Source organism: Carcharodon carcharias, chromosome 12 (assembly GCF_017639515.1).
Source record: "Carcharodon carcharias isolate sCarCar2 chromosome 12, sCarCar2.pri, whole genome shotgun sequence".
Taxonomy (NCBI): Eukaryota; Metazoa; Chordata; class Chondrichthyes; order Lamniformes; family Lamnidae; genus Carcharodon; species Carcharodon carcharias.
In genome coordinates this window covers 84,037,983-84,062,424 of record NC_054478.1, presented here as the reverse complement: position 1 = coordinate 84,062,424, position 24,442 = coordinate 84,037,983, and the positions used below count along the sequence as shown (strand labels likewise).

The following is a 24,442-nucleotide window of genomic DNA, read 5'->3' as shown; positions in this document are numbered from 1 at the left end:
GAGGCACTGTCAAGCCACTATTGATGATAGACATTGACACCTGGGGTATATGCTGACTTTGCTTTGTCCAAGTGGTGCTCAACAAGCAAGAGTGCTGATTCACAAGCTGAAGGGATTAGGGGTGGTGAGTATGTGGTAATCAGCAGCAGGTCTGCTTGCCCATATTTCACCTCATGCCATGAGACTTCACTGGGTCAATGTTGAGGACTCCAAGGGCTACTTCCAGCTGACTGTATACCACTGTGCCCCCAACGTCTGGCGGGTCAGGATGTACCCAGGGATGGTGATGGACGAGTCTGAAATATTAGCTAATGTGTATGGTTCTATAAGTATGACCATGTTTATGCTGTTATTTCACTAGTATATGGGACAGCTGCCCCAGTGTTGGCACCATTCATCAGATGTTGGTGGGGAAGAATTTAAAACTCTTCCGGTAATCTTTTGCTCCCTATGCCATTGTATTGCTGCTGCATTATCCTTCTTTGAGTCATTGTCATTGTCTGCTTTCTACATATCAAGAACAATGTATCTATTAGACAATTCTGGAAGTCCAAGGAACTCTTACCCATCCATTTTCAGCACCTCTCTTTTGTTCATTCTGCTGAGTGAATTATGTTTGGATTAAGATATAAGCTAAAATAAAGATAAAGAAGGATTTTAAAAACATTTAAAATATGTGCATTTCTTTGTATCTTGATGGAAAAACTTAACATGCTAAAAATATAAAATTACCTTTTCAGGGCCACTGAGGCTGTTAGTAATTATGAAGTAGTATGCTATTTAAAAACCAAGTTAACACCTCATTCAACAAGCTATCACTTTTTCAGGGGTTTTTACAGCTGGACTAACAGCTTGAATGATTTTTTTCAATTCAATTGACTTGCCATTGATTGCATTCTGGGGGTATGCCTCAAAATTGGCATGTCAACAAGGAAGATCGAGAAAATAGTTGCAGCGATGACACAACCTTGTTTGTCTTAACGTCAAAAGTATCTGTAATGGATACATTGTTAAAGATCACTGCTCACACCTTCAGATTAATAACTACAAATCAAAAATCAGACAAAAAATGTACTTCATGTTATCTAATCCAATTCTTACACTGATGCTGCCTAGTCCCCCAGCACCTTAAGTAGTTCAAATAACTATCTAAACAAATATAGCTTATTTCCTTCATCATTTTAAAGACCTTGATTATATTGCCTTAAAGTCTAAACTTCATTACACTTCATTAGCTATAAAGCATTTTGGAATGTCCTGGATAAATATAAATTTTTTTTAAACACTTGCCCAGTGTTTGGTTGGGGGTGGGGGGAAACAGGTCCTTGAGCCACAAACTCTGAAATTAGCGATCATTATGGTGCCATGCTTTGGAAATTTTATTAGTACTTGCATATCCTCCACCATCAAGGCTTTTGATTAAAAGTTGTATTTCTAGTTTTATGCTTAACTGCTCTAGTGATGCACTCTAATACCATGTTCATTTTCACTACCATTTCTTGAAACTGATGTGAACTTTCAGTGAAGTAAGATCCTTCCTCCCCCACCTAGCTCTCTCCGTTTCAACAGCGTTAAGCCTGTCACTTTACACAGTATACACATGTCTGGACTTCTATCCCAAATGCACCACACTACACACACATTTTGAGAAATAAATGTAGTAACAGAGAACTGAAAATTTTAATTATTTTCATAATATTTGCTTTTCTTAGATTGATTAGCTAAGGAAACTATTTCAAGTGTTGAAATATTTCTCAGCAGTTCAAGGGGACTGGATAGTGCCCTGGGTCAATATAATGTCCTTTGACTTTTAGACCTGGTTTGGATCCAGCTTATACTGATTAATTGCAATTCTCCTCTCTTTGACTGTAATATGAAACATGGAATGGGCAGTTTTGATCTGCACCTTTTTAAGGTATCAGAAATTATACTGTAGCCTAATTTTATAAATGTAAATTACATTTTGATAACTCTGTTGATAGGAACTTGATCAATTGCCTTCTGAAATGCCAGCTACTCCAAGACCTGGTCAAGGTAAGCTTTCAATGCAATAGTTTGTAATATATTTTTGTCTGTTAATCCGTAAACACACTTTTCATTTTGTTAATAACATGTAATAAAAACATTATTTATCCAAATGGGGCACAAAGTTGGAGAAGAAAGACAAGTATTTTTGATTTAAAAATTACTGTCCATGATATTTTTACCTTATGAAAGAGCATGCATCATCCATTGTCATCAGTGACCTGTTTTACTAAATGCTGAACCACGAATGGTTGAAAGCCAATTGCACTGTTTCAGTTCATTTGCTGAAACCCTTGTCTATGCCTTTGTTACCCTCATACTTGACCATTCCCACACTCTCTTGGCCAGCCTCCTATCTTCCGCCTTCCATAACCTTGAGTTATGGAAAGCCAAACTCTGCTGCGCATATTCTAACTTACGCCAAGGGTAAAAATTTTTAGTTTGGTGGGTGGGCACACACCTGACCCGACCAAGCGTAAAATGATGCACATTGACATCAGGTGAGTGTCCCAACATCATTGTACACTCGTGCGATATTTCGGTTGGCAGGCATGTGCCAGAGTCAGCAGCGCGCCCGCCGACAATTAAGAGGCCTATTAAGGCCATTAAAAAGTTAATTAAAAGACATTTTTCGCTGCCCATCCAAGCTTACGATTGGCAGGCAGACGAAAAGGCAAAGTGGCCTTTGCACTTTTTTGGAAACCTCACGTTTCCAAAAGCAAATAAAAATAAAATTAAAAACGTTAACTTTTCATTAATAACCTGTCCCTGCTCATGTGACAGTCACATGAGGGGACATGTTTTATAACATTTATAAAATCTCTTTTTTTAAAAAAAATCCGTTCATCGCTCTGAGGCAACTCTGTGCCTCGGAGATTTGCAAATGGCACTCGTGGGCACACGCAAAGTTCGCGCTCGCCCTCCCCTCCCCGCTCGCACAGGTAGCACTATGCACTGCTGCTCATGTTTCATACTTGGCGGGCCTTAATTGGCCTGCCAGCGTGAAATCACCTTCCGGCCCCAATCGCGGGCGGCAGCCGGCTTCCCGCCCGCCCCCGCCGAGCCCGCCCGACATGGATGAAATTCTGCCCAAGCCTTTTTTACCCATCACCCTTTTTCCCACTGACTTACAGAGAGTTCCTGGTTATCCCACCTTAACTTTAAAGTTTTCATATATATTTTCATCCTTGTTTTCAAATCCCTCCATATCCTTGCCCCTCCCTATCTCTGTAACCTTCTCCAGCCCTAAATCCCTTTGCGATCTCTCTGCTTCTCTAATTCTGGCCTCTTGTGCCACCCTGATTTTACTTGGTCCATCATTGATAACGGTGCCTTCAGCTACTAAGTTCTGGAATTCCTTCCCTAAACCTCTCCACCTGTCTCCTTTTAAGATGCTCCTAAAACCTACCTCTTTGGCTAAGCATTTGATCATTTGTCCTAACTTGATCTTATGTTGCTCAGTATAAAGTATTCTTTGATGCCACTCCTGTGCAGTGCCTTGAGACATTTTACTATATTAAAGATACTATGTAAACATAGGTAGTTGTTGAAAGGACAGTTTCGTAAGACACAGCGGTATTGGTGCTGTTTAGTGCTTTAGTATTTTTTTAACCTGTTTCATTTTGTGGTCTAAATTTTTTGTCTTGCTGGTTGATTACATTTTCTGTAAACCAGAAAATATATGTATGTGCTGGACACTGCACATCCTTACGAATAGAAATCGGGCTACAGTAGCACTTAGATCATATTTCTACTAAAATTGTTCATTGTTTTACTTAATTCAAGTTATCATTCTATTCCACTTTTGCGCGCCCCCCCCCCCCCACCGCCCCCCCCGGCAAAGAAAAAGTTGCATTCCTTCTATCTGTGCAGAATGTCACTACTTAAGAAAATTTCTATCAACTGTTGCATTCTTTGAAAGCAGTTTGTAAACTAGTCAGAAACAGTGCTCTTTGCTGTTAAGAACGTAAGAACTAGGAGCAGGAGTAGGCAATTCAGCCCCTCGAGCCTGCCCCGCCATTCAATACGATCATGGCTGATCTCATTTCGGCCTCAACTCCAATTTTCTGCCCTCTCCCCATAACCTTTCAACAAGCTATTAATTTAAAATGTCTATCACCTCAAATTTATTCAGCGTCCCGGCATCCACTGCACTCCGAGGTAGTGAATTCCACAGATTCACGACACTTTGAGAAAAGTAATTCCTCCTCATCTCTGGTTTAAATCTACCGCCCCTTAGCCTAAAATTATGGTCTTTTGTGTAACCCAACTCATGACATTGAATGTAAACAAGAGTTATAGCCAAAATGTGTTCTAATGTTTAGCATTCATCTTTTGAACTTTAGGTGTCTATAAAGTAATTATTTTTACTTAGTTGTATCCTGTAAAATATATACCCTGTGCTCTGCCCAATATTTTGAATCAAACTAGTCCTTTCTCTTAAAGCCCAGGGTGCATAGGGGGAAATTAAGGCACAAATGTAAGATTACTTACTGAAGAATACCAGAAGATATTTGACTGATTTCTGATAAACTAATTTCATTTTTGTATCTTGATTAGACCTAAAGAGAGACTTTCATCTATTTTTTGTGTCCTCTTTGTTCCAACATGATTCACAATCAATTAATTATTTTTTAAGCACAATCAATCTCTTATCTCTCAACAGTCAAACTACCCAGGCTTCAATCATGATCCCCTTAATTTTATCATAAAGACACAGCCACAAAACATTAACAATCTTATAAACCTCATAACTGTAACAGGCTGAAAGTTCAGTAGAAAGGGGTTGGAATCCAAGGCCAACACCTCTTTGAGTATACATTGTGACATCACTGTGCCAGCAAGGAATTGGAGACGGGACTTTACTTACACTGTTCACTGTAAATCCTATCGTACAGCAAATAGTCTATTTACTCAGCAAACAGCAAAGCAAACAAAATTTATTCTGTTAAAAAAAATCTGTATGAGCTGCAGCAAGGGAAACTCATGACCAAAACTGCAGTAACTTTCCCTGATTAAAGCAGATTTCTCCAGCAAAACGCAGTGAGTGGATAATAATTTTATATTACAATTCATGTGTGGAAAATCGATCCTAATTGCTTCTGACAGTGTGGTCTTCATGCTTGACATACTGAAATTGACCAATCACCTCCATTCTTGCTGGGAAAAGTGGTGTCACTATAATGCAGGCCTGTTCTTCTACAGCATGATGGTACTCCAATGTATTTGTCCACACTGCTTGAATTAGAATTAAATTATTTTTCTGATAATGTTTCTTCCTCTGACTTATGTTACATACATTTTTACACTTTTATTGCTCACTTGCAGGTCTGTTAATGTTTTTGCAGGCTTTGTTTTGAAAACAGGTACCAGCAGGTCTACCAAATGGCTTGCGTTGTGGAAGTGTGAATTTATCATATTTTACCCAATGTATTCCAGTAGCATTATGGCCAAAATTTGACATGAGGTTTTATAGGCTCCAAACCAATGGGACAATACAACCATGACCCACAAATTGTTTATAAAAAAAAAACTCGTAAACATTTTTCTTTTATACTTCATTTACTTCAATGTTCATCTTCAGCTGGTAGGAGAAGTTATTAAAATGTTCTCAACAGCTGCTTTAGTTTCTCAAGTGACCACAGTGGACCAGTATTTCCTGGAATGGAATGATTTGCACTATAATATGCCAAAAGAGGAAAACCTTGATTTTAATATTTTCATGCTCTTGTGCAAATCCCTCCCATGTCCCTTTCCCTCTCAACCTTTCTAACCCCTCCCAGCCTTGCAATCCTCAGAATTATGCATTCCTCCAATCTAGCTTCTTCTATATCCCTGCCCCTTCTACACTCCACTTCCTTCACTCTACCATTGACACCTCAGTTGGATAGGTGCCAAACTCTGGAATTTTCAATACAGATATATTCGCTTCTCAACCTCTCCATAATTTGCACTGACCATCCTGTTGCGAACTGACTCTAAGATTTTCTGGGAAAGCTTCATTCAATTCATAAATCAGTCAAATTGATCTAGATGGCATTTGTAAGGCAAATGCAAATCTTGCTTTTACTAAAGGTTTGAGTAGTGTTGCCTAGCAAAGTTTAAACTATCTTTAAAATAAGCACAAGTTTATAATCAAGGTAGGTAATCTTTGTAGTTTCTAGTTTTACCCCTGAATAGTGCTCTGTTTTCAAGATATGTTTGATTTACTTCCCAGTTTATGACCTTATTTAGCAATTGCACACACAATTAATAGGTGAATTAAAATTTTTAAAATATATTTGTAGTCACCCAATATTGATATTCACGTAACTACTTATTGTCACGAGCGATGAATTCCATTAAATTGATTTAATAAGACGGCTAGTAAATGAATTACTTTTTGATTTTAAATAGAGTTTTTGAATAAAATTTATTTTTTTAAAACAATGCAGCCATTCCTTGAGGTACATATTACAAGTGAATTCTCATCCAAAACTGAAGTCCAAAGCATGGTGATCAGCTCCATGGAAGAAGCTGTTCTAAAGGAGAGCACAGACTGAAGGAAATAAGATTTTGTAACCTCACCTTAATTATTTGAGATTGTTCATAAAAGAAAGTTGATTACTAATGCGTGATTGAATTGTTTTGTAATTTAGAAATAATTATTAAGCTGGAAAGCATACATTTAATGGGCCTAATTGCAAAAGCCATCCGAAAGGAATATGAAAGTGACAATTTTCAAATTGCAGCAGATATGTTGAGTAAAAATGAGTTGAATGCTAGTGACAAAACTAAACAAACGAGAAGTTTTGTGAATTGGTTTCTTCAGATGAATCTTAGCTGCTGTTATGGTAGCTGCATGAATTGCACTGTTTTCAATGCAGTTAAGAATAATTCAGGTTTTTTCTCTGTAGATCTTCGCCAGAGGACATCAACTCAGAGAGGTCAAGTTCCATCCACTCCACAGGATCTAAACCAGGGAAACCAACGAGCTCTGCAGGCTACCACACCTGTTCTGCAACATAGCACATCAGCTCCTGGTGGCCCGCCAGAAAAGAGTTTTCAAACAGTTTCACATACACCTGTACTTGCAAGACGGGCAATGCCTCCAACTACTTCTATGCCTGGAATAGGTAAACAAAGCATTCAACTGTAATCTTGGCTTTTAATGCTACTCCAAATTATTTATAAAATAGATAATTTTCTTTGTAAATGAAAGACATTTTATTTTCTACGCTTCAGAGCCAGTGAGCCGATAAATGAAACTTCCATATTTAATTAGCCATTAGTCATTCACAGCTGGCATCTCATATCTTTAAAGTCCCTAACTAATCTTATTAAAATATTACAGCACTATGTTTAAATGGCAATAAAAGTTTGTCTGCAAAGCAATAGGCTTTCTGAGCTTATACAAAAATTTGAACTGTTCTGTGTGAGCATGTTGTAAGCTGTTACTATTTAACTTATCAAATTCATGAACTGTATTTGTACTTTACGCTCGTGTTTTCTACATCATTCAACAGACCAAAAATCAATTAAATACAAAAATGTTGAACCACAGGGTTTCCATATGGTAGTAAATTAATAACCAGCAGGTATCTGAGAGCTTGCCAAGATTTGTAAAAATGACCAGTCATCTTGCAATAATTACTCTTGATGTTTAATTATATTAATTACTGTTGTCCTGACTTGCAGCAGAAAAAGTAATGTGTGTTTCAGGAGGATTGGAAGTCCTTAAGTTATTAATTCTGTGCTTCCTTTTGGCGAAAGTTCAAAGAAGCAGTAAGTTTGTTTATATTTATGCACTTTAGGACAGTGCAGCCCCTGAATGCAATAACTTATAGGTTAGCCTGAAAAAATGTTGATGACTATACCAGGTGCCTGATCTTTTTGTGGTGCAAACTTTCTGAATTTTAAAATAACAAATACTCTTCAAAGTTTGGATAAATGTAGGAAGTTCATATTGTAGATCTTAGCTTAAACGTCTGGTCAACAATTAGTTTCAGTAAAAGGTAACTTATAGAATTACTGGATATTTTCCTCATTGGTAAAAGCCAGGGAATTAAGAAAATTACAGTTGAATACACATATCTAAAAGGCTAAAACTAAATACAGATATAGATAGATATTAAAGAATCTTAGTTTGTTGACTTGCACCAAATTAGCTATACTTCATGTTTTAGTTAAAGGTTTTCATTAATGTTGTGTTGATATGCTTGGAACATTTTACAATGTAATCTTTAGATTGAAAAAAATGTCTTTGAATAACAGTTTCCACCCAAAATGTAACTTATGGTTTTTTGCTTAATAGGTCTTCATCCTCCTGGTCCACCCCTAGCAAGACCAATCCTCCCTCGGGATCGAGGAGCTGTTGATCGAGTTATTGAATATTTAGTTGGTGATGGCCCACAGAACAGGTGAAGTTAAAGCAAAATTATTTGAGGCTTTGTATGGAATTGGTAGTAAGATATATTAGTACGTAAAGTAATATTGCAATATTCGGCGATAACTTGATTCATTTTAGAACAATTTGGATGAATTCGGCTCAGGGTCACTGAGCATCCTGAAATTATTCTTGACAGTCCTAGGAGTTCATTAATTGTGGCTTTTTAATGTTCTTACTTTATTTTTAATCTTCACAGATATGCACTTATTTGTCAGCAGTGCTTTTCCCATAATGGAATGGCCTTGAAAGAAGAATTTGAATATGTTGGTAAGAAGTACTGCATTGAACTGAAAATTATATGGAGAATAATATGCAAATTAGGAGATATAGTATTGACCTTGTAAAGTGAGTACTTTTGGTTTAGATGAAAAGTTGAACGGATCATGTAGTTAAACTGTTTTTGTATTAATTTTGTTCATAACTTACATTATATAGAAAAAAGTGTTATCTGTGCATATTGATGCCTTTTGTGGGTAAAATTGATTCAGCCTCCTGCAACTTATGCAGAACTTCTTTTCTCTCCTACCCCAAAGTTATATTTTTTTATATAGCATGCTATTTGCTTGCCTTCCCCTCACCCTTCTGGCTGGTGATCAGTGGATGGTAAAGGTTGTAACAGAATGTCATTTGGTACATTTAAGTCTGTGTCATTGTTTTTCTCCATGAGCCACCTATTCTAACTTAATTGTCTGACTTGTTTCCCAGAACCTTTTATGTTCCCTTTTTCCAAACAATTATCTAATTCCCTTTTGGAATAATTTATCAGCTGTACTTCATCAACTTTCCTTGGTAGAGAATTCCACATTCTAACCACGCTCTGTGTAAAGAACTCTTTTCTAACTGCTTCTTTAATTCTTTATATGATTATCTTACATTTGTGTTCACCCTCTAATGCATTTTCCATTCCTAGTACAGTAGCAGTCTCTGATGTTACACCTCATTCCATCACATCATCTGGCAGCATTCTTTGTATGTTTCCTGATCCATTGTAAACAACTTTTCCAGACAAGTAACCCCAAAACTTTCCTTGACTCGTGAAAATATGATCACTGTAGGCCAGTTTTCACAATGTATTTATAATTACTATTCTTCAACTTTTTTTTCATTTGTCCATGGGATGTATGTTTCACTAGCAAGGCCAGCTTTTATTGCCCATTCCTAATCATTCTGGAGAAGTTGGAACTTGAGAAGCTGAAGCTTGAAGCACTGCAACCTGTGTGGTGAAGGTACCCCACAGTGTTTAGGGAGGGAGTTCCAGGATTTTTGACCCAGTGTTGATAAAGGAATGGTGACACATATCCAAATCAGAATAGTGTGTGACTTGAAGGGGAGCTTACAAGTGGTAGTGTTCCTATTTCCTGGGGAGCCTTATCCTTCAAGGCATTAGAGGTCACAGGCTTATATGTGTTGCTGAAGGAAACCTTGGTGAGTTACTGCAGTATATCTTGTACATACTGCAGCCATAGTGTACTGGTGGTAGAGGGAGTGAATGTTTAAGGTGGTGACTGGATTGTCAATCAAGCGGACTGCTTTGTTCTGAATGGTGTCGAACTTCTTGAGTGTTTTTGAAACTGCATTCGTTCAGGTTGGTGGAGAGTATTCCACTACACTGCTCCTGATTTTTGCATTGTGGATGGCAGAAAGGCTTTGGAGAATCATAAGGTGAGTTACTTACTAGAGAATTTACAGCCTCTGACCTACTCTTGTAGCCATATTATTTATGTGCTGGCTCAATGAAGTTTCTGGTCAATGCAAGCATGTTGATGGTAGGGTATCTGGCAATGGTAATGCCACAATGTCAAGAGGAGGTGGTTAGACTCTTCCTAGTTGGAAATGGTTATTGCCTGGCACTTGTATGGCACAAATGTTACTTGCCATTTATTTGCCCAAGTCTGAATGTTGTCCTGATCTTGCTGCATGTGGACATGGTCTGTTTCATTATCTTAGGAATTGCGAATCACTCCAATCATTGCGAGCACCCTTCTACTGGCCTTATGATAGATGGAATGTCATTGATGAAATAAATAGCTGAAGATGATTGGGCTGAGGATAGTACCCTAAGGAAATTTTGCAGTGATGTCCTGGGGCTGAGATGATTAGCCCCTAACAGCCACAGCCGTCTTTTTTGCCATGTATGACCAGCCACTGTTATACGTTTTCCCCCAATTCCCAATTACTTCAATTTTTCTAGGGCTCCTTGATGCCATGCACTGTTGAATGTTGCCTTGACATAAAGTGCAGTTACTCTCACCTTGGTTCTGGCATTTAGTTCTTTTGACCATGTTTAGACCAAGACTGTAACGAGATCTGAAACCATGTGGATTGTGGCAAAACCCAAACAGCAATGTTAGTGACACCTTCCGTCACTTTTCAGCTTATGTTTATAATACCATTACAGGAATGCCTCCCAGATGTCATTTTACTTGATTTTTTTTTTCTTTTATTCTTTCATGGGATGTCAACATCGCTGGAAAGGTCAGCATTTGTTGTCTATCCTTAACTGCCCTTGAGCTGAGTGGCTTGCTAGGCCATTTCACAGGGTAATTAAGAGCCAACCACATTTTTGGTGGGCTTAAAGTCACATGTAGGCGAGACCAGGTAAGAATGGCAGATTTCCTTTCCTAAGGTGAACCAGGTGGGTTTTTACAGCAATTGATGATAGTTGTCACACCATTACTGAAACTGGCTTTCGACTCCAGATTGAATTAATTGAATTTAAATTCCACCAGCTGTTGTGGTGAGGTTTGAACCCATGGTCCCAGAACATTAGCCTGAGACTCAGGATTACTAGTCCAGTGACATTCCCACTACTCCACTGTCTCCCCCAGTGCTTAATTCTTGAATGTTTAATGCCTAATCTTCCCATCTGTTCAGTACTGTAGACTGACACTGCTGAAGCACTCTACATATTATACATTTGAATTTTAACATTCCACAGGAATTCCATATTCTTCCAAGTTTCATCACCACATTTGTAAGATACCTAATACCATTGCCAATTAACTGCCCATAACTGTTCCATGCTGCGTTCTCCATGGCAATACCTGCAACAATTAGAGTTCTCTTGCCAACCAATCAGCACTCTCTTCTCATACAGTATAAATTATTGTTCCCCCGTTACTGTTAGTAATTTCTTGCAAACTATCCTGATGAGTGCAAGATGAAAAGCTTGGATGGCATGTGTCTCTTTTTTCAGCAATATTCTTATAATTTGTGAAAATGCTAAACCTCAGAAGCAACTAGTTTGAGGTGACTTTTGGTCAATCATTTATGGCTTAATCTGCCTCATTTTGTTTCTGTGCTGGTGGCTGTTTTCATATTTGATGGCTGGTTTATAAAGGAAATTTTCTCACTCTTCACTTGATCGTAACAAGGTTTTAAAAAATTTATAAAAGATGAACATGCCAATTCAGTGTACCTATTTAACTTTTTACATGGTGATTTTAAAGAAGTCAGACAGGCTTTCTTGAATTCAAATGCATAAAGGGTTAGTTTTTATTATGTTAAAAATCCACCCAGATAAAAATATTGAAATATTGAAGTATTTAAAAAGGCAAACAGCTGTCCAGACTATCACAGTGCGCATGTGCACGGGTACACACACACCTTACTTTCTCCTGGAAATGCTGCTGTTGAAGTTGAAGTTTTCGCTGGGATTTCTTTGTCTGCTTCCCACAGTCTGATATAAGCAAACAGAGTTCAGCTTAGTTGAGAGAGAGGGGGTGAGCAACCTTTCTGCTGCTCTCGATGTTCTTTTCCAGATTGCTGCAAAGCAGGCAGTGTTTTGTAACACAAGACATTTCAAAATTGTGATCCTGATCACATGACCTCTCCATGATAATTTCACAGGATGTAATCGATTAGATTATTTCTGGACAGACCTTGGCTGTTGTATTATGGCCTAAGTGATTAATTTTAATGCCCAGCCATCACTTCTGAATGAATGATTCATTCTTGAATGTAACGAGCTAGGAAGAAGATATCAACACCTCCAAGGTGGTCATTGTCTCTGTAAATGCTCCATCTTCAGCCTGACAGAAATGGAAGGTAGCTGTTGTAGTGATACAAATGCTAGCAGCCATTTTAAGTTTCATTCCATCTTTGAAGTAATCCTTGACATAAGCAGGTGTGAAATTCTACAGGAGAGTTGCCTGGATATGCCTCACTTGTAATCCACATTGTAAACTTCCACAGACTTGACCAACTTGCAGTTACAGACATGTCAGGTGACCATTCACAGCCATCTTAAATCATTTTTTGTTGAAATTAAATCAAAAAATGCTGGAAAAACCCTTCTTTGAGTCATATGGACTCAAAAGTTAACTCTTGTTTCTCTCTCCACAGATGCTGCTAGACCTGAGTTTTTCCAGCATTTTTTTGATTTTGTTTCAGATTTCCAGTATCCACAGTATTTTATTTTTATCTTTATTGAAACTGTCCTTTTTAAAAAGTTCCATATGTGAGTCCAGCAGATGAAGTCTAATATTTGACATCAATAGCTCCTTAACAATAGCCTAATTAATGTTATTAAGAATGTAACAGTCTTACAGTTGCATTTTATTAGTTTGAATATGACTCTCCTTATCCCACTCTTGCAATTCAGCAACCCAGAGTGTGTAACCTTGCCCACACCCCAAGGACAAATATGTATGCAATTCAGTTTTTTTTAAAAAATAATTTTCTTTATCTATGCCACATACTTAGATAAGGTCAACTACAGATGACTTTTTTGACCTTGAAAATTCCTGGATTTTTCAATCTATTCTCCAACCTCTCATGAGAATCCCACTATACATAGTATTGCAAAGCACTTAGAGCACAGAAACAGACCATTTGGCCCAAAACGTCCATGCTGATTTTTATGCTCCACACAAGCCTCCTCCCACCCTTTTTTCATCTAATCCCATTAAATATGTCCTTCTAGTCCTTTCTCCCTTGTGTTTATCTAGCTTCTCTTTAAATGCATCTGTGCTAGTCGCTTCATTTGTTCCTTGTGGTGTGAGTTCCACTTCCAACCATTCTCTGGGTAAAGAAGTTTCTCCTGAATGCCCTTTTCAATTTATTCATGGCCCCGAGCTCTGGTCTTGCCCTCAAGTGGAAATATCTTCTCGGTCTCTATCAAATCCTTTCATAATCTTAAATCAAGCCGGCTGTCTGATTTTTTTTTTTTCTAGAGAAAGAGCCACAGCATGTTCAATCTTTCTTAATGGGTAGAAGCTCTCAGTTCTGGTATCCTTGTAAATTCTTTTTACGCCTTCTGCAGTGCAGCTATTTTTCTATAATAGGGATACCAAAACTGTTCATAGTATTCGCAAGCGTGGTCTAGCCAAGGTTCTATACCCGTTTAACTTAACTTATCTGCTTTCTTCTCTATTCCTATTGAGATGAACTTTGTTTGCTTTCCTTTATTGCATTATTAACCTGCATTTCTACTTTTAGTGATTCTTGTATCTATATCTCCAAATCCCTCTGCTTTTCTGCCTCATTTATACACTAACTTTCCAAGGAGGCTGTGGCGTTCTTATTCTTCCTATTAAAATGCACCACATCACACTGAAGGTCAATTGTCAATCGCACCATTTCTATAACTATATTAATGTCTTCCCGTATTTTGTCGCAGTACTCCTCAGGAGTAGCTTTATCTCCCAATTTGACATTGCCTCCAAATTTTGGAAGTGTACTTCCAATTCCTGATTTCAAATCATTTATGTAAATGGTGACCAATAGGTTTTTTTTTTGTTTGTGCATGGGATGTGGGCATTGCTGGCTAGGCTAGCATTTGTTATTGCCCATCTCTAATTGTCCTTGAGAAGATGGTGGTGCTGTCTCCTTGAACCGCAGCAATTCATGTGGTGTAAGTGCGCCCACAGTGCTGTTAGGGCAGGAGTTGCAGGATTTTGACCCATTGAGTGAGGGAACAGCAATATATTTCCAAGTGAGGGTGGTGTGTGGCTTGGAGGGTGACTTCCAGATGGTGGGGTTCTCATGTGCCTGCTGCCCTTGTCCTTCTAGATGGTAACAGCCATGTGTTTGGAAGGTGGTGAGTTGCTGCAGTGCACCTTGGAGATGGTATACATTACTGCCACTGGGATTTGGTGGTGTAGGGAGTGAATGTTTGTTGATGTGGTGCCAATCAAGCAGGCTGCTTTGTCCTGGATGGTGTCAAGCTTCTTGAGTATTGTGGGAGCTGCAATCACCCAGGCAAGCGAAGAGTATTCCATTACATTCCTGACTTGTGCTTTGTAGATGGTGGACAGGCTTTGGGGAGTCAGGACGTGAGTTACTCGCTGCAGGATTCCTAGCCTCTGACCTGCTTTTGTAGCCAGAATATTTATATAGCTAGTCCAGTTCAGTTTTTGGTCAGTGATTGTGGGGGATTCAGCAATGCTAATGCCATTGAATGTCATGGGGAGATGGTTAGATTCTTTCTTGTTGGACCTGGTCATTGCCTGGCACTTGTGTGCCAATTGTCAACCCAAGCCTGGATGTTGTCCACATCTTGCTGCATTTGGGCAAGGACTGATTCAATATCTGAGGAGTTGCAAATGGCACTAAACATTGTGCAATAATCACTGAACATCCCCATTTCTGTACTTATGATGGAAAGAAGGTCATTGATGAAACAGCTGAAGATGGTTGGGCCTAGGACACTTCTCTGAGGTACTCCTGCAGTGATGCCCTGGAACTGAGATGATCGACCTCCAAAAGCCTCAACCACCTTTCTTCGTGCTAAATATGACTCCAACCAGTGAAGAGTTTTCCCCCAATTCCCATTTTCTCCAGTTTTGCTAGGACTCCTTGATGTTATCCTCAGTTAAAAGCGGTCTTGATGCCGAGGGCAGTTACTCTCACCTCACCTCTGGAGTACAGCTGTTTGGTCCATGTGTGAACCAAGGCTGTAATGAGGTCAGGAGCTGAGTGATCCTAGCGGAACCCAAACTGAGCATCAGTGAGCAGATTATTGCTAAGCAAGTGCTGCTTGATATCCCTGTTGATGACCCCTTCCATTACTTAAGATCGAGCATAGACAGATGGGGCAGTAATTGACCAGACTGGGGTTGTCCTGCTTTTGTGTACAGGACATGTCTGGGTGATTTTCCACATTGCCAGGTAGTTGTCAGTGTTGTAGCTGTATTGGAACAGCTTAGTTCTGGAGCGCAAGTCTCCAGTGCTATTGCCACAATATTGCCAGGGCCAATAGCCTTTGTAGTATCCAGTGCCTTCAGCTGCTTCTTCATATCACATGGAGTGAATCGAATTGTCTGAAGACTGACATCTGTGATGCCTGGGACCTCCGGAGGAGGCCAAGATGGATCATCCACTCAGTACTTCTGGCTGAAGATTGTTGCAAATATTTCAACCTTGTCTTTTGCATTGAAGTGCTGGGCTCCCCCATCATTGAGGATGGGGATATTTATGGAGCCTCCTCGTCCAATGAGTTGTTTAATTGTTCACCACCATTCACAACTGGATGTGGCAAGACTGCAGAGCTTAAGCCTGATCTGTTGGTTGTAGAATTGCTTAGCTCTGTCTATCACAAGCTGCTTATGCTGTTTGGCACACAAGTAGTCCTGAGTTGTAGCTGTGCCAGGTTGACACCTCATTTTTAGTTATGCCTGGTGCTGCTCCTGGTATGCCCTCCTGCACCCTTCATTGAACCAGAGTTGACCCCCTGGTTTGGTGGCAATGGTAGAGTGGGGGATATGCCAGGCCATGATGATACAGATTGTGGTTGAGTGCAATTATGCTGCTGCTGATGGTCCACAGCGTCTTATGGATGTCTAGTCTTGAGTTGCTAGATCTGTCGAAATCTATCCCATTTAGCATTGTGGTAGTGCCACACAGCACATTGGAAGATATCTTAAATGTGAAGACGGGACTTCGTCTCCACAAGGACTGTGCTGTGGTCATTCCTACCAACGCTGTCACGAACAATGCACATGCAACAGGCAGGTTGGTGAGGATGAGGTCAAGTATGCTTTTCCCTCTTGTTGGTTCCTTCACCACCTGCCGCAGACCCAGCCTGGCAGCTATACCCTTTATTTCTCCCCAGCTCAAGTCAATAGTGCTACTGAGCCACAGTTGCTGATGAACATTGAAGTCCCCAACCCAGGGTACATTCTGCGCCCTTGCCACTCTCAGTGCTTCTTCAAAGTGGTGTTCAACATGGAGGAATACTGATTCATCGGCTGAGTGGGAGGCGGTACCTAGTAATCAGCAGGAGGTTTCCTTGCCCACGTTTTACCTGATACCATGAAACCTCATGGGGTCCGAAGTTGATATTGCGGACTCCCAAGGCAACTCTGTCTCTACTGTATGCCACTATGCTGCTACCTCAGTTGGGTCTGTCCTGCCGGTGGCATAGGACATACCCAAGGATGGTAGTGCTGGTGTAAGCTATGATTCATGAGTATGACTAACAAGGCTATTGCTTGACTACTCTGAGAGACAGCTCTCCCACAGTTGCTTTACGAGTTGGCCAAGTCCTGAAGGACATAGCTACCAGGCGTGGCCTGCAGCAGTTAGTAGAAGAACTGGAACATGGAAAAATGTACTTGTCCTCATCCTCACTGGTCTACCTATCTCAGATTTATCTGTCTTTGACAGGATTGGTAGGAGTGATCACCTCATAGTCCTAGAGGAGATGAATTTCTGTATTAATTAAATGTTGGGAAGACTGAAGCCATTGTTTTTCGTCCCTGCTTCAAATTCTGTTCCCAGCTACTGACTTCCTCCCTCTACCTGGCAAAAGTCTGAGATTAAGTCAGCCTGTTCTCACAACCTTGTCGCTTTTGAACCTAAGATAAGATTCTGACCTCATTCACACCATCACTAGGTCCACCTATTTCCACCTCTAACTTTGCCCGTTTCTTGTCTCATCTGTTGCTGAAACCCTCATTCATGTCTCCATTACCCCTAGACTTGACTATTCCAACACACTCCTGACTAGTATCCCACTTTCTACTGATTTCTAGCTGACATCATCCAAAACTCTGCTAACTGTGTCTTAATTCGCCCGTTTGCCTACCACCTCTTTGCTCGCTGACCTACATTGGCTTCTGGTAAAGCAACATCTTGATTGAAGAATCTCATCCTGGTTTTCAAATCCATCCTTGGCCTCACCCCTCCTTACCTTTGTAATCTCCCTCAGGCCCACAACCCTCTGAAGTATCTGCATTCCTCTAATTCTGGTCTTTTGAGCATCCCTGATTTTAATCACTCCACTTTTGGTGGCCATGCCTTCAGTTGCCTAGCCCCAAAGCTTTGGAATATCCTCACTACAACCCCCTGCCCTTCTACCTCATTTTCCTCCTTTAAGACACTCCTTAAAACCCACGTTTTGACCAAGTTTTTGGTCATCTGATCTAATTTCTCCTTTTATGACTCAGTGTGATATTTTATTTTATAATGCTCCTGTGAAGTGCCTTGGGATGTTTTATGATGTTAAAGGTGCTACATAACTAAGAAAAAGGCAAAAAACTGCGGATGCTGGAAATCCAAAACAAAAACAAAAATACCTGGAAAAACTCAGCAGGTCTGGCAGCATCTGTGGAGAGGAGCACAGTTTACGTTTCGAGTCTGAATGACCCTTCAACAAAACTAAGTAAAAATAGAAGAGAGGTGAAATATAAGCTGGTTTAAGGGTGGGGGGTGGGACAAGTAGAGCTCGATAGAGGGCCAGTGATAGATGGAGATAACCGAAAGATGTCACAGACAAAAGGACAAAGAGGTGTTGAAGGTGGTGATATTTTCTAAGGAATGTGCTATTTAAGAGTAGAAAGGACAAGCAAGGTACAGATAGCCCTAGTGGGGGTGCAGTGGGGTGAAGGAATCAAAAAAGGCTAAAAGGTAGAGATAAAACAATGTTTAGAAATATATTTAAAAATAATGGAAATAGGTGGGAAAAGAAAAATATATATAAACTATTGACAAAAAAAGGTGAGAGCACACCTTCCTCTCCCTCCCAGAAACATGATAGGGTCCACCTTGTCCTCACTTATCACCCCACCAGCCTCTGCATTCAAAGGATCATCCTCCGCCATTTCCAACTCCAGCATGATGCCACCACCAAACTCATCTTCCCTTCACCCCCCGGCAGCATTCCACAGGGATCGTTCCCTCCGGGACTCTGGTCCACTCCTCCATCACCCCCTACACCTCAACCCCCTCCCACGACACCTTCCCATGCAACCACAGAAGGTGCAGCACCTGCCCCTTTACTTCCCCTTTCCTCACTGTCCAAGGGCCCAAACACTCCTTTCAAGTGAAGCAGCATTTAACTTGCACTTCCCTCAATTTAGTCTACTGCATACATTGCTCCCAATGCAGTTTCCTCTACATTGGAGAGACCAAACGCAGACTGGGTGACTGCTTTGCAGAACACCTTTGGTCTATCTGCAAGCATTACCCAGACCTCCCTGTCGCTTGCCATTTCAACACTCCACCCTGCTCTCATGCCCACATGTCCGTCCTTGGCTTGCTGCATTGTTCCAGTGAAGCTCAACGCAAAGTGGAGGAACAGCACCTCATCTTCCGACTAGGCGCTTTACAGCCTTCCGGACTGAATATTGAGTTCAACAATTTTAGATCATGAACTCTCTCCTCCATCCCCACCCCCTTTCCGATCCCCCCCCCCCCCCTTTTTTTATCCAATAATTTATACAGATTTTTCTTTTCCCACCTGTTTCCATTATTTTTAAATGTATTTCCATCCATTGTTTTATCTCTACCTTTTGCCTTTTTTGATTCCTTCACCCCACCCCCACTAGGGCTATCTGTACCTTGCTTGTCCTGCTTTCTACTTTTAATTAGCACATTCCTTAGAAAATATCACCACCTTCAACACCTCTTTGTCCTTTTGTCTGTGACATCTTTTGGTTATCTCCATCTATCACTGGCCCTCTATCCAGCTCTACTTGTCTCTCCACCCGCGCCCCCTACCGCCCCCCCCAACTTAAACCAGCTTATATTTCACCTCTCTTCTATTTTTACTTAGTTCTGTTGCAGGGTCATTCGGACTTGAAGCATTAACTGTGTTCCTCTCCGCAGAGGCTGCCAGACCTGCTGAGTTTTTCTAATTATTTTTGTTTTTGTGCTACATAACTATGTTGCTCAAACTGATGACACTCTCCATTGTGTTGTGTGACACTACCAGAATGCTGAATAGATTCAGAAGAGATCTAGAAGCTAAAACTGGGCATCCATGAGATGTGGACCATTATCAGCAATAGAACTGTATTTCACCACAATCTGTAACCTCATGGCCCAGCATGTCTCTTACTTTGCCATTACCATCAAGCCAGAGGACCAATCCTGATTCAATGAGAATTGTAGAAGAGCATGCATAAGCACCTAAAAATGAGGTGCCAACCTGGTGAAGCTAAAGCACTGGACTACAGGAAAGTTAACAACAGAGACAGGATGCTGTAAACAGAACTAAGCCACTGGATCAGATCAAAATTCTACGTTCTTGTCACATCCAGTTGTGAGTAGTGCTGGACAATTAAACAACTAACTGGAGTAAGTGGCTCCATGAATATCTCCATCCCCAATGAGTGTAAAAGATGAGGCTAAACAATTTGCAAAACGATCTTCAGCCAGAAGTGCCAAGTGGATGATCCATCTCATCCTCCCACCAACACAGAAGCCAGTCTTCAGCTAATTAGATTCACTCCACCTGAAACCATGAAAAATGCTGAATGCACTAAATGCAAAAAAGGCAATGGGTCTCATCAATACCTGAGCTGGAGTGCAGGAGACTTGTGCTCCAGAACTAGTGACCCCCAAGCCAGGTTGTTCCAATACAGCTATAACAGTGGCATCATGTCCTGTTCACAAAGAGCAGGACAAATCCAGTCTAGCCAAATGCCACCTTATCAACCTCTTCTCAATCATTAGCAAAGTGATGGAAGGGGTAGTCAATATTGCTGTAAAGCAGCACTTACCCAGCTGCAACCTGCTGACTGCTGAGTTTGGGTGCCACCAGGTGCACTTGACCCCTGACTTCATTACAGCCGTGGCCCAAGCACAGACGAAAGAGCTGGATTCCGGAAGTGAGGGAACAGTGACTGTCCTTGATTTCAAGGCAGCATTTGACCTGAATGGGAATTAGGAGGCAAGCTGGCCGGAATCATACCAGGATATCATTGCAAAAGCTCCTCAAGGCAGTGTCCAAGGCCCCACCATTTTCAGCTCCTTCACCAAAGATGATACATCCATCCACCATAAAGTTAGAAGTGGGGGGTGCACGTTGATGATTGCAGAATGTTCAGTACTTTTCAGAACTCAGATACTGAAGCAGTACTTTCATGTAGCGAGGCATGGACAGCTTTCAGACTTGGGCTGATAAGTGGCATCTAACATTCAAAGAAAGAAAGAAAAGTACAGCACAGGAACAGGCCCTTCGGCCCTCCAAGCCTGCGCCGATCATATTGCCCGTCAACTAAAACATTTTGCACTTCCGGGGTCCGTATCTCTCTATTCCCATCCTATTCATGTATTTGTCAAGCTGCCTCTTAAACACCACTATCGACCTGCTTCCACCATCTCCTCTGGCAGCGAATTCCAGACACTCTCTACCCCTTTACGTAAAAAACTTGCCCCGCACATCACCTTTATAGTTTTGTCCTCGCATCTTAAATTTATGTCCCGTAGTAATTGACTCTTCCATCCTGGGAAAAAAGCTTCTGACTATCTCCTCTGTCCATGCCACTCATAATTTTGTAAACTTCTATCAAGTCGTCCCTCAATCTCCGTCACTCTAGTGAGAACAATCCAAGTTTCTCCAACCTCTCTTCATAGCTAATAACCTCCAGACCAGGCAGCATCCTGGTAAACTTCCACTGCACCCTCTCCAACACCTCCATATCCCTCTGGTAATGTGGTGACCAGAATTGCACACAGTATTCCAAGTGTGGCCTAACCAAGGTTCTATACAGCTGCAGCATTCCCAGCTTTTATACTCAATACCCCTGCCAATGAAGGCAAGCATGCCATATGCCTTCCTGACTACCCTATCCACCTGCATTGCCACTTTCAGTGACCTGTGGACCTGTACACCCAGATCCCTCTGCCCGTCAATGCACTTAAGGGTTCTGCCATCTACTGTATAATTCCTGCCTGCTTTAGACCTTCCAAAATGCATTACCTCGCATTTGTCCGGATTAAACGCCATCTGCAATTTCTCCGCCCAAGTCTCCAACTGATCTATATCCCGTTGTATCCTTTGACAATCCTCTTCACTATCTGCAACTCCTCCAACCTTAGTGTCGTCTGCAAACTTACTAATTAACCCAGTTATATTTTCCTCCGAATCATTTATGTATACCACAAACAGCAAAGGTCCCAGCACTGATCCCTGCGGAACTCCACTAGTCACAGCTCTCCATTCAGAAAAGCACCCTTCCCCTGCTACCTTCTGTCTTCTATGACCAAGCCACAAAGTGCCAGATAATGACCAATTCGAAGAAGAAAGAGTCTGACCATCTTGATATTCAGTGGCCTTAGCATCACTGAATTTCCCCCACCATCAACATTCTGGGGTTACCATTGATCAGGAACTTAACTTGGAGCAACCATCGTGGCTACAAAAGTAGGACAGAGGCTGTGTATTCTTTGGTGAGTAACTCACCACCTGACTCCCCAAAGCCTTCCTACCATCTACAATCCATTTACAAACAAGGGAAATTATAATGGGAAGCAATGAAATGGCAGAAGATTTGAACACATACTTTGCTTCTGTCTTCACAAAAGAGGACACAAATAATTTCCCAGAAATGTTAGGGAACCAAGGGCCTAGTGAGAGGGAGGAATTGAAGAAAATCAGTATTAGTTTTAAAAAAAGGTGCTAGAGAAATGAATGGGGTTAAAAGCTGAAAAATACCCAAGGCCTGATAATCTACATCCCAGAGTACTAAAGGAAGTGGCCCTGGAAATATTGGATACATTGGTGGTCATCTTCCAAAATTCCATAGAGTCTGGAGCAGTTCCTACAGATTGAAGTGTGGCAAATGTAACCCACTATTTAAAAAAGGAGGGAGAGAAAAACCAGAAAATTATAGTTAGCCTAACATCAGTAGTGGGGAAAATGCGAGAGTCTGTTATAAAAGACGTGGTAACAGAACACTTGGAAAGCATTAACGGGATTAGACAAAGTCAGCATGAATTTATGAAAGGGAAATCATGCTTAACTAATCTGCTGGAGTGTTTTGAGGATGTAGCTAGTAGAATAGATAAAGGAGAGCCAGTGAATGTGGTGTATTTGGATTTCAAGAAGGCTTTTGATAAGGTCCCACATAAGAGGCTAGTGGACAAAATTAAAGCAAATGGGATTGGTGGTAATATACTGGCATGGATTGAGAATTGGTTGACAGACCGGAAACAGAGAGTGGAAATAAATGAGTCTTTTTCTGGGTGGCAGGCAATGACCAATGGTGTAACACAAAGATCAGTGCTTGGGTCCCAGCTATGCACGATATATATAAATGACTTGGATGAGGGAACCAAATGCAATATTTCCAAGAGATAAAAACAAAAAACTGCGGATGCTGGAAATCTGTGGAAGGGTCATGAGGACTCGAAACGTCAACTCTTTTCTTCTCCGCCGATGCTGCCAGACCTGCTGAGTTTTTCCAGGTAATTCTGTTTTTGTTTTGCAATATTTCCAAGTTTGCTGACAACACAAAACTGGGCGGGGTTGTGAGGAAGATGCAAGGAGGCTTCAGGGATTCAGATTTAAACAAGTTGCATGTGTGGCAAACATGGCAGATGCAGTATAATGTGGATAAATGTGAAGTTATACGTTTTGGTGTGAAAAACAGAAAGGCAGAGTATTATTTAAATGGTGATATATTGGGAAATGTGGATATACAAAGGGATATGGGTGTCAGTGAAAGTAAAGAGGCAGGTGCAGCAAGCAATTAGGAAGGCAAATGGTATGTTGGCCTTCATTGCAAGAGGATTTGACTTCAGAAGTTAGGGATGTCTTACTGCAGTTATACAGGGCTTTAGTGAGACCACACCTGGAGTATTGCATGCAGTTTTGGTCTCCCTACCTAAGAAAGGATATACTTGCTATAATGGGAGCACAGCAAAGGTTTGCTAGGCTGATACCGGGGGTGGCAGCACTGTCATATGAGGAGAGATTGGTTCAACTGGGCCAGTATTCACTAGAGTTTAGGAGAATGAGAGGTCATCTGACTGAAACGTATAAAATTCTAATAGGGCTAGAAAGACTGGATGCAGGGAGGACATTTCCCCTGGTTGGGGAGTCTAGAACCAGGGGCCACAGCCTCAGGATATGGGGCAGGCCATTTAGGACCGAGATGAGGAAAACTTTCTTCACTCAGAGGGTGGTCAACCTGTGGAATTCTCTACCACAGAAGGCTGTGGAGGCCAGGTCACTGAGTATATTCAAGAAAGAAATTGATAAATTTTTGAGTATTAGGGGCGTCAAGGGGTATGGAGAGGTAGAGATATGGCATTGAGATGGAGGATCAGCGGAGCAGGCTCGAAGGGCCGAATGATCTACTCCTGATCCTAGCAATAAGGGTTGTGATGAAACACACTCCAGTTGCCTGGATGCATGTAGCTCCAATAAAACTGAAGAAGCTCAACATAATTTAGCGCAAAGCAACATCCGCCACCTTTAAGCCTTCACTCCCTCCACCACCAATGCATCCTAGCTGCAGCATTTTACCATCTACAAGATTCACTACAGCAACTTCTTCAGCAGCTCATCCCAAACCTGTGACCTCCACCACCTAAAAGGACAAGAACAGCAGGTGTAAGGGAGCATCACCATCTGCAAGTTCCCCCCAAAGTCTCACACTGAGACTTGGAAATATATTGTCATTCCTTCACTGTATCTGGGTCGAAACCCTGATAATACCTACCTATCTAATAGCACCTTCACCACCTGGACTGCAGCAATTTTTAAAAAGCTACTCACCCCAATTTCTCAAGGGCAATTAGGGTGGGTAATAATTGCTG

The 24,442-nt window shown here is 41.0% G+C and overlaps 1 protein-coding gene across 2 annotated transcripts in view; it reads left to right on the top strand.

The window, feature by feature from the left end:
- The window catches only part of lnpk (lunapark, ER junction formation factor), a 106,855-nt gene that overhangs the window by 74,568 nt on the left and 7,845 nt on the right, over positions 1-24,442 (top strand). For both annotated transcript variants that reach the window (XM_041201456.1, XM_041201457.1), the window contains exons 8-11: positions 1,983-2,034; positions 6,921-7,139; positions 8,318-8,423; positions 8,649-8,719. In XM_041201456.1, coding sequence (XP_041057390.1) covers positions 1,983-2,034; positions 6,921-7,139; positions 8,318-8,423; positions 8,649-8,719 — 448 coding nt within the window. The remainder of the gene's footprint in view (positions 1-1,982; positions 2,035-6,920; positions 7,140-8,317; positions 8,424-8,648; positions 8,720-24,442) is intronic.